The sequence below is a fragment of the Natrix helvetica genome (genome assembly GCF_964273705.1).
Source record: "Natrix helvetica genome assembly, chromosome: Z".
NCBI classification, from domain to species: Eukaryota; Metazoa; Chordata; class Lepidosauria; order Squamata; family Natricidae; genus Natrix; species Natrix helvetica.
In genome coordinates this window covers 9559298-9570407 of record NC_138554.1, presented here as the reverse complement: position 1 = coordinate 9570407, position 11110 = coordinate 9559298, and the positions used below count along the sequence as shown (strand labels likewise).

Genomic DNA, 11110 nt, shown 5'->3' with positions numbered 1-11110 from the left:
TGGAGACCAAATGAAGGCTGGAGGCTGATTGGAAAGATGGTTTAATGATGAAGCAGAATCACCAAGCACATGTGATCCTGGGCAGCTGACCACATGGAGTTGAGAGTGGGGGCTTTTTATACCTTCTCTTGGTCTTTGCACTTGAGCTTCCTGTTCCTGCGCCAGAGCATGTATTCTATTTGCTGTTGTCAGACTCCCATGGGGCCACGTACAAATCCTAGGAGTTTCTCTGAGCTACGTTTGGCTGATGCAATGAAGGGGCCTATTGGGCAATTCCTATTGTGGCTGAGGGCTAATCCAACCTTTGTTGGATCTTGGGTGAGGGTATTTGCTTATGAATAGAGCTATCTACCTCTTTATCTCTGAAGTGCTGACATCTGCTGTGGGCTACTAAGGAAGGTGGGGGCTGCTTTCCAAAAGCACGTTTCTCCTTTTCTCATCCAGGATAATATAATATTCTGCCTTTTTAATATTCCTCAAAATATTTCGTTCTTCTAAGAGAGGGGTTGGTGCTAACTTTCTACCCAACAGGAGGGAGTGAATGGAGGGAAGGGAAAGGAAAGGAAAGGGAGAGAGAGAAAGTAAGAAGGAAAGGAAGGGAGAGAGGGAAAGTAAGAAGGAAAGGAAAGGAAGAGGGAGAGAAATTAAGAAAGAAAAGGCAGGCAGGCAGGAAGGCAAGAAGGAGGAAGGGAAGGCGGGGAAAGAAAGGAAAGGAAAGGAAAGGAAAGGAGGAAAGGAAAGGGAGAGAGGGAGAGAAAGAAAGTAAGAAGAAAAGAAAGGAAAGGAAAGTTGCTTTCCTTTTAGGAGAAATGCAACATAGCAGCCACACATATTGAAAATCTGCTCTTGAGAAAAGCATTTTACTGAACAAATTGCAGAATTCAGAAGGATGTTAATAGTCCTCCTGGAGATTGTTATGGAAAATAGAGGAAAATCAACTCAAGGTTGTTAGAAAAAGGAGAAAAAAAATTGCTCCCTGTAACCACCATCACTCAGTCTCTGTCAGCAGAATGAAAACTAATAGTATCATTCCCACACCGGCACCAGCAGCCCGGCTAGCTCAGTCGGTAGAGCATGAGACTCTTAATCTCAGGGTCGTGGGTTCGAGCCCCACGTTGGGCGCAAAGTTTTTTTGTTCCCCCCCCTCTACGCATTTAAAAATCCCAACCTTCCATTTGGAAGTTTCCACTTTCAGACCGTTCGGTGGGGTTCTGTACGAAATCTGATACTGGACCGTCGGACTTAGCGTTTTGTCCAAATTTGGTTTCCTGCTCCAAAGCAAATGGAATACATAATGATGTAGGCATGCTGACTTTTTAAAAAATGTTAAAATAAAATTATTTTTATCTTTCTTTTTTTTAGGCTTGGGTGTTAAAGGATCTCCGCTGTCTGTTGGCTAAATGACGACTGGGGAAAGGGATCTGGAAATGTATTCCGGGTTGTAATGAAATCTGAATCGCAAGACACAATAGAATAGAATAGAAACGAATAGAATAGAAACGAATAGAATAGAATAAATAGAAATGAAGAGAAATGAAGAGAAGAGAATGTAGGGTAGGGTGGGGTAGAATAGAATAGAAATGAATAGAATAGAATAAATAGAATAGAAATGAATAGAATAGAATAGAATAGAATAGAATAAATAGAATAGAATAGAATAGAATGTAGGGTAGGGTAGAATAGAATAGAAATGAATAGAATAGAATAAATATAAATGAAGAGAAATGAAGAGAGAGAAGAGAAGAGAATGTAGGGTAGGGTAGAATAGAATGAATAGAAAAGAATAGAAAGGAAGAGAAGAGAGAGAAGAGAAGAGAATTAGGGTAGAATAGAATGAATAGAAATGAATAGAATAGAATGAATAGAAGAGAAGAGAGAGAAGAGAATGTAGGGTAGGGTGGGGTAGAATAGAATAGAAATGAATAGAATAGAATAGAATAGAATAGAATAGAATAAATAGAATAGAATAGAATAGAATAGAATAGAATAGAATAAATAGAATAGAATAAATAGAATAGAATAAATAGAATAGAATAGAATAGAATAGAATAGAATAGAATAGAATGTAGGGTAGGGTAGGGTAAGGTAGGGTAAGGTAGGGTAGAGTAGAATAGAATAGAATAGAATAGAATAGAATAGAATAGAATTCTTTATTGGCCAAGTGTGATTGGACAAACAAGGAATTTGGCGCATATGCTCTCAGTGTACATAAAGAAAAATAAAATAGAATACATTCACCAAGAATCATAATATACAGCGTTTAGTGATAGTCATAGGTTACTAATAAGCAATCAAACCGTACTAGGAAACAAATATAAATAATAAAAATACAAGCAAAATGGTTATAGTTGTAAGTGGGAAGAGAAAGGAAGAAAAGAATCATAGTAATACAGTCTTAGTAAATAATTTGACAGTGTGGTGGGACTTAAGTTATACAATACAATACAATAGTAGAGTTGGAAGGGACCTTGGAGGTCTTCTAGTCCAACCCCCTGCCTAGGCAGGAAACCCTATACCATTTCAGGCAAATGGCTATCCAACATCTTCTTAAAGACTTCCAGTGTTGGAAGTCTTTAAGAAGATGTTGGACAGCCATTTGCCTGAAATGGTATAGTTGTTTAGCAGAGTGATGGCATTCAGGGGGGGGGGGGGGACTGTCCTGGGTCTAGTTGTTCTGCTGTGCAGTGCCCTTATAGTGTTGATTTGAGGGTAGAAGTTGAAACAATTGATGTCCAGGATGTGAAGGGTCTGCGGATTTGAGATTTATCCCCAACGTGTAGAAAAACGTTGCTTACTACAACAGTCAGTGAGTTGCGTGCCAGCGCTGATACGACCGAGGGACCTAAAAAAACAACGAAGGCACCGAATATTTTTTTAAATAGAATCTATAAGGCAGGAAATCTGTTTGGCTGGCCAGTTTGGTGGAAGCTAGACGCGTCCTTCTTCACGTAACTGAGATTACTTGAATTATAGGATTCCTATTGTTAAGCAGTTCCTAAAATACGAGACATCACTCTGCCAACAAAAGGGCGTATAGTCAAGCAGAAGACCTTACGCCATTTTCTGGTCCCCAATGTAATAATGGTGCCCAATGAGGAAATACATAACAAAGGCAATAACTTACCAGTAACTTAATATCTAGATATTAAGTTATAATATCTATATGCACAACAAAAGTGTGTATAGTCAAGGCGATGGTTTTCCCAGTTGCAATGGATGGCTGTGAAAGTTGGACCATAAGAAAGGCTGAGCGCCAAAGAATGGAGACCTTTGAATCCTAGTGCTGGAGAAGACTCCTGCGAGTCCCTTGGACTGCAAGGCGATCCAACCGGTCGGTCCTAGAAGAGATCAACCCTGACTGCTCTTTAGAAGGCCAGATCCTGAAGAGGAAACTCAAATTATTTAGCCACCTAATGAGAAGGAAGGACTCCCTGGAGAAGAGCCTCATGCTTGGAAAGATTGAGGGCAAAAGAAGAAGAGGACGACAACGGAGATGGCTGGATGGAGTCACCGAAGCAGTCGACGTGAGCTTCAGTGGACTCCAGAGGATGGTAGAGGACAGGAAGGCCTGGAGAAACATTGTCCATGAGGTCCAGATGACTTCGCAACTAACAACAATTGTTAGGCAAAGTGGCCCTTTCGGTCCATTGTTATGGAGATGGAACGTTGAGATAATGGCGGAGGGGGGGGTCGTGTCCTTGATTGAAGATGGAACTTGAGGCTTCTCCCCTGGTTACTATATTTGCAATTTGTTTATTAAGGAATTGCAACGAGGCTGTAAGGTTGAGCGGGGCATCTAAAGGTTTGAATATTCATTTCTTGGTTACATTTCGTTCTCGCCTATCACCCGGGGGCCTATTCTGGGTGATTCTTACCACAATGCAATGACAAGAAGTGTGTTAAGCCTAACCTTTATAAAGTAACGGAGCAAGAGCGCAAGGATTAGAGCATGTACAGAGTGTAGCTCAGTGACGGAGAATCTTTTCGGCCCCGAGTGCCGAAAAGGGAAGACTTCAGGCACATTCAGGAAGAGGAGTTGCCTAGGGGGCAACTATGCCCCACAAAATTAACTTCCAGTTACCGGGTGCACATGCAAATCTTCCAGTTAATCAGCTGGCCGGCATGTATGCTCACACCGGAAAATGGAAGACCAGCTCTTCCAGTTTTCAGCACTAATGCATGCAGAAAGGTCAGCTGATCTGCATGAACGAATGGATTATGAAATTAATGTTTCTAACTGTAGGAAGTTTGCACCCAGCCCTCTCCTAGAAAAATGAAATATCCTGGGAAATATTGAAAAGGCAGAATATTATGTTTCCCTGGACGTGAAAAGGGAGAAACGTCTTTTTAAAGACAGAGTAGCTCCCTGCAACTTTCTGCCCCCTTTATCAATGAGCCATTCAAGCCTGAGCTAGTCTACTTTACATAATAAAGGAAGGATTAGCCTTCCACAGAAACTCACCACATGGCATCTGGTGATTCAAACTTGGACTCAAAAAACAGCCTAAAGAGTTGGCCCTGCATGGCCCCATGGGAGTCTGACAACCAATCAGAATACATTTTCCTACACAGGAACAGGAAACAGAGAGGTGAGGCCGAACAGAGAGTATAAAGCCAGGAACGTTCAGCCCTTCTCGTTCTCTTCTTCTTTACCCAACATTGAAGCATGTTGATCACCTTTTCCGTTGAGGACTCCAGCCATGTGATCCTGTCCACCATTAAACCATCTTTCCAAGCGGCCTCCATGTCTCCAGGGTCTGTTTCCCTACTTGGAGCTGAACCCAGAAGGACATTTCTTCCAAAATAACATTATGACGATCTGGGCAAGCTGTGTAAATGATAAGAAGTTTGAGGGAAAAGTTTTTGCCGGTGGCTTTTTCTTTTTCTTTCTCTGCCTGTTCTGTTTAAGGTGGGAGATAAAAGGTTGCCCAGTTTTGCTTTTCTGATAGAAAATAAAACTGATTATCTTTTTCTTTGTGGGGGGTAAAGTTTTTATTTTTATTTTTAAACATACACCAATATCATCAATATCATTGCACGGACAGTGTGGCATCTGAGTATTGTTCATTTTGGTACAAAACCAATATTAATACAAATAAACATTACTACATTAATCAAATGAACATAGTCTAGTATTATTATATATATTGATATCAGCAAGTATTCCTTCACTTTTCAGTTAATCAATATTTATTACATCCTTCTAATAGTCATAACCCTGTTCTTGGGCAAATCTAATATCATACTTTTTCAAAATCTAATCTTAACCTCTAGTACTCACTTTAAATTTGTTATACAAAAACATGTATAATAATATTTCCCCAGATTCTAATTTTTTAAATCTATTTAATCTATTCTAATTCTTAGAACAGCCTCTTCTTCTTCTTCTTCTTCTTCTTCTTCTTCTTCTTCTTCTTCTTCTTCTTCTTCTTCTTCTTCTTCTTCTTCTTCTTCTTCTTCTTCTTCTTCTTCTCCTCCTCCTCCTCTTCTTCCTCCTTTTTCTTCTTCTTCCTCCTACTCTTTCTTCTTCTTCTTCTTCTTCCTCCTCCTCCTCTTCCTCCTCCTTTTTCTTCTTCCTCCTCCTACTCTTTTTTCTTCTTCTTCCTCCTCCTCCTTCCTCCTCCTCTTCTTCTTCCTCCTCCTCCTCTTCCTCCTCCTTTTTCTTCTTCTTCTCCTCTTCCTTCTTTTTCTTCTTCCTCCTCCTCCTCCTATTCTTTCTTCTTCTTCTTCTTCTTCTTCTTCTTCTTCTTCCTCCTCCTCCTCTTCCTCCTCCTCTTTCTTCTTCTTCCTCCTCCTCCTCCTCCTTTTTCTTCTTCTTCCTCCTCCTACTCTTTCTTCTTCTTCTTCCTTCTCCTCTTCCTTCTTTTTCTTCTTCTTCTTCCTCCTCCTCCTCCTCCTCTTTTTTCTTCTTCTTTCTCCTCCTCCTCCTCCTCCTCCTCCTCCTTCTTCTTCTTCTTCTTCTTCTTCTTCTTCTTATTATTATTATTATTATTATTATTATTATTATTATTATTGAAAAATATCCTTTTTATCCATCATCTCTCACTCTTTTGGAAATTTTCCTTCCTCTCTTTTTAACTTGCCTTCCATATTCCTCCCTTGGGTCCTCATCTACATCTTTCATTTTCAACCCAACCATTACTTCCATCGCTATGTTTTTGCTGCCAGCCCACCCACAGATCTGCCGAGTCCTCTGTCTTTTTTCCCAGGACTGTTTTTCAATTTATCGACTTCCATTTTTCTACTGCCTAACATACATTCTTCCAGTTTTATTTCACTCTGCTTTATTGTCTCGTCTTTCTTATCTCCTTGTTCTATTTGTTGTGCCTTCTGTTCTATCTCGTCCTCTTAAGCTTCCAGTTATCTTCCCCATTTCCTGGATTTGATGATCTTGATTTCATCCTTCCTTGTTGTATATGTTCAGGCTTTCCGGTTTATCATGGAGGAAGTTCTTTATCTCCCTGAAATTAAAACTGATTATCCGCTGCCTTGTACTCAAGAGTTTGATTGGATTTATCAAATCCTGAACTTCACTCAAAAATCTTACAATAGAATAAATAACTAAAAAGAAAACAGGGACATGAGAATAAGAGATGAGCGGGCAGGGAAGAGGGGGAGAACGGGCTACGGTAGTGTGTGATATGGTAAGGCATGCTTTATTGACATCTCTCTAGGGAGAAAGGTTGCGGTTAGTCCTTTTCATTTATAATTTTAGATTTCTTTTGATGGTGGATTTTTGTGATTTTCCTTCATGGCATCCCACCCAGAGTCTTGGTTTAAGTATTTCTCTAGGGCTAGAGGTAACCTTTTCACCCACAAAGAGTGTCCCTCGAGTCAAATTTGGCCTCTGGAGAAACACATGCATATTCTAAACAGGTTTTATTTGTGTTTTTTATTTTTTTGCAGGATAAAAGATGGGAACCGCTGAACGTTCAACTTGTCATCCCGTTCAACTCTGCTTTCTCAGCGAGGCAGAAAAACATTTTTAGACGAATGTTTTTTGCAGAAGTCTCAAAACGGGGTGGGGAAGTCTTTTTCAAAAAGAAACCCCTGGCAGCGGTGGGATTCGAACCCACGCCTCCGAAGAGACTGGAGCCTTAATCCAGCGCCTTAGACCGCTCGGCCACGCTACCGCGCTTTTAAACGAGACACAGATGGCTCGGGAATTCTGGGAATCGAAGTCCACAGGACTTTAGAAAGTTGCCGAATTTGAACGATGCCTGATTTCTTTTTCAACTAGACTTTCTTGAAGTTTCTTCTGAAGACGTTTCGCTTCTCATCCAAGAAGCTTCTTCCGCTCTGACAGGACAGTGAGGAATGGGAGCTTCTGTTTAGAGCTGAAGAAGCCTCTTGGATGAGAAGCGAAATGCCTTCAAAAGAAAGAAAAAACACTCGAGAAAGTCCAGTTGCCTCCTGGGGGGGGGGGAAACACACCTTTGGGACAACCACGATCTGAGTGATGGAGAATCTCGCTACAGACTTCAAAGGGTGTCTTGTGATGGAGCCTCAACATCAGGACCACGTGGGCTTACTTGGCTATAAACAGATATTTCGAATTTTTTGAAACGTTTAAAAGAACCCGAGTTTTTTTGTTTTTTTTAAAACCAAGCATTCTTGATCGGACCATGAGAAAGTTAAGGGTGGAGAGAAGGAAATCAGGTTGCGGGAAATAATAGTTAAGTAGATTAAAACCTTATGGCTGCAGGACTGTCACTTTGTGGCTTCTTTCCTTTCGATTTATATTGATATTGATTGTTTCCGGATTGCTTATTTGTACCCTATGACTGTCATTAGGTGTTGTACCTTACGATTCTTAAGGAAGGTATCTTGTCTTTTTATGTGCACTGAGAGCATATGCACCAAAGACAAATTCCGTGTGTGTCCAATCACACTTGGCCAATAAAGAATTCTATTCTATTCTATTCTATATTCTACTCTATTCTATTCCATTCCATATTCTATTCTATTCTATTCCATATTCTATTCTATTATTTTCTATTCCATCCCATCCCATCTTCTATTCTATTCTATTCCATTTCATTCTATTCTATTCGATTCCATTCCATATTCTATTCTATTCTATTCCATCCCATCCCATCTTCTACTCTATTCCATTCCATATTCTATTCTATTCTATTCCATATTCTATTCTATTATTTTCTATTCCATCCCATCCCATCTTCTATTCTATTCTATTCCATTTCATTCTATTCTATTCGATTCCATTCCATATTCTATTCTATTCTATTCCATCCCATCCCATCTTCTACTCTATTCCATTCCATATTCTATTCCATCCCATCCCATCTTCTATTCTATTCCATTTCATTCTATTCTATTCTATTCTATTCCATCCCATCTTCTATTCTATTCTATTCCATTTCATTCTATTCCATATTCTATTCCATCCCATCCCATCTTCTATTCTATTCCATTCCATTCTATTCCATTCCATATTCTATTCCATCCCATCCCATCTTCTATTCTATTCCATTCCTTATTCTGTTCCATCCCATCCCATCTTCTATTCTATTCCATTCCATTCCATTCTGTTCCATATTCTATTCTATTCCATTTCATTCTATTCCATTCCATCCCATCTTCTATTCTATTCCATTCCATATTCTATTCAATCCCATCGCATCTTCTATTCTATTCCATTCCATTCTATTCCATTCCATCCCATATTCTATTCTATTTTATTCTATTCCATTTCATTCTATTCCATTCCATCCTATATTCTATTCTATTCTATTCCATTCCATATTCTATTCCATCCCATCTTCTATTCTATTCCATTCCATATTCTATTCAATCCCATCGCATCTTCTATTCTATTCCATTCCATTCTATTCCATTCCATCCCATATTCTATTCTATTTTATTCTATTCCATTTCATTCTATTCCATTCCATCCTATATTCTATTCTATTCTATTCCATTCCATATTCTATTCCATCCCATATTCTATTCTATTCTATTTCATTCTATTCCATTCCATCCCATTTTCTATTCTATTCCATATTCTATTCCATCCCATCTTCTATTCTATTCCATTCCATTCCATCCCATCTTCTATGCTATGCTATGCTACTCTACTCTACTCTATTCTATTCTAACCAGAGGGGGTGGCGGGAGGAGGAATCAAGGTTTGGGCGCGACATTCAAATTCGAAAAGAGCCAATGGGGAGAAAGCGCGCCGGGTATAAATTCCCAGGCAGAGCGCTCAAACTTTCTCCAAACGTGTGCGTCGCCGGCCAAGGAGGGATGGCTCGCACCAAGCAAACGGCTCGCAAGTCCACCGGCGGGAAGGCGCCCCGCAAGCAGCTGGCCACCAAGGCGGCAAGGAAGAGCGCGCCGGCCACGGGCGGCGTCAAGAAGCCTCACCGCTACCGCCCGGGCACCGTGGCCCTGCGCGAGATCCGCCGCTACCAGAAGTCCACCGAGCTGCTCATCCGCAAGCTGCCCTTCCAGCGCCTGGTGCGCGAGATCGCGCAGGACTTCAAGACCGACCTGCGCTTCCAGAGCTCGGCCGTCATGGCCCTGCAGGAGGCCAGCGAGGCTTACCTCGTCGGGCTCTTCGAGGACACCAACCTCTGCGCCATCCACGCCAAGCGCGTCACCATCATGCCCAAGGACATCCAGCTGGCCCGACGCATCCGCGGGGAGAGGGCGTAAAGCGGGACCCAAAAACACCCTCCCCCCAGCCCCAAAGGCTCTTAAGAGCCCTCACTTCTTCGCGGAAAGAGCTTGAAATCCCCCCAACTTGTCTCCCTTTGGATCGGCGTATCCTCCTCGCAAGAAGGGTTGAGTCTAAAAGCTATCCACCCTTAATAGCTACTTAGAATAGAATAACAGTTGGATGTAAATATTTTAGTCCACGTTGAATAACGAAATAGGTCTGTAATTCTTAAAACCAGGACGATTTTTATTAGGGATACTTACAGGGAATGATAAGGGGGGAAAATTCAGTATTTAATATTACAGGTCATAACTGCAGCGCCCAAAAGTGGAAAAATAGAATACCATCAGAGGAAAGTGATAAGAAAAGTGTTAAGACTTTACCTAATTATACATATACCAACTGCAGCGCGCATAACCTATGCACAGTATTGGATATAAGAAAATGCACCATCAGAGCTAGATATAATCAGAAAAGTGTTGGCCTGTGCAGAAGCAGATAGGCTCCCTCTTGAACTTAAAAACAAAGGGGAATCAGAATATTTTGAGGTATGGAACAGATTTTATGATTGGTATAAGACAAGATGACAAGACTGGAACAAATGTATATATTGTGATTGGACAGAAGGATAGACAATGTATTAAGTAGATTAACTGTTAATGGTTGAAACTAGCTGTATATAATGTGAATGTATGGTCACTCCGACACCGCAGTATTGCATTGTTTTTAAATGTAAAAATAATAAAAATATATTTTTAAAAAAGTGTTAAGAGTGCTACGCCCGAGATGGATAGACTTAGGAAAGAAATAAAAGATAAAGGAGAATCTGAATACTATTTGGTAAGGAATGTATGGTACAGGGGATAGATGTAAAGATTAAGAAAGCCTCAAGGGAAGAAAGATTCAGAAATTAGAAAATAGTTACAAAGTTGTATAAATACACATAATACAAAATGTCAGATGTAGAGCACCTATTAGGCATTGTATATAGATTAGTATACTAGTAGATTAGTATGTATAAAAGAACTATGTGAATACATGTATAAATATAAAGGGAAAAAATGGAGGGATAATGGATGCAGAAATGTTGCAAGGAAGAAAATTGTGTTACAAAATGGAAAAAGCACGGTTCAATAAAAAGGAAATGTTAATGAGAGAATTTGATGATGAAGATGTTATGTATTATTGTAATTATATCCACCTATAGTTATATTATTAACATTATTGTGACAAATATAATTTCCTGACAGAACAATTAATCAGTGGAACAGAAATTGCCTCCAGAAGTTGTGAATGCCCCAACACTGGAAGTCTTTAAGAAGATGTTGGATAGCTATTTGTCTGAAACGGTATAGGGTTTCCTGCCTAGGCAGGGGGTTGGACTAGAAGACCTCCAAGATCCCTTCCAAATCTGCTATTGTATTATTG

The 11110-nt window shown here is 40.2% G+C and overlaps 1 protein-coding gene across 1 annotated transcript; it reads left to right on the top strand.

Annotated features, from left to right (window-relative positions):
• Window positions 1-9265: 9265 nt before the first annotated feature.
• On the top strand, window positions 9266-10754 carry LOC309402150 (histone H3.2). The gene has a single exon (XM_081971783.1). The coding sequence runs from the start codon at window positions 9268-9270 to the stop codon at window positions 9676-9678; it is 411 nt and encodes a 136-aa protein (XP_081827909.1). The 5' UTR covers window positions 9266-9267; the 3' UTR covers window positions 9679-10754.
• The last annotated feature ends 356 nt before the right edge of the window (window positions 10755-11110 follow it).

Excerpts from the sequence above, each read along its gene's own strand:
- LOC309402150 (XM_081971783.1), top strand. The coding sequence starts at position 9,268 with ATGGCTCGCACCAAGCAAACGGCTCGCAAGTCCACCGGCGGGAAGGCG.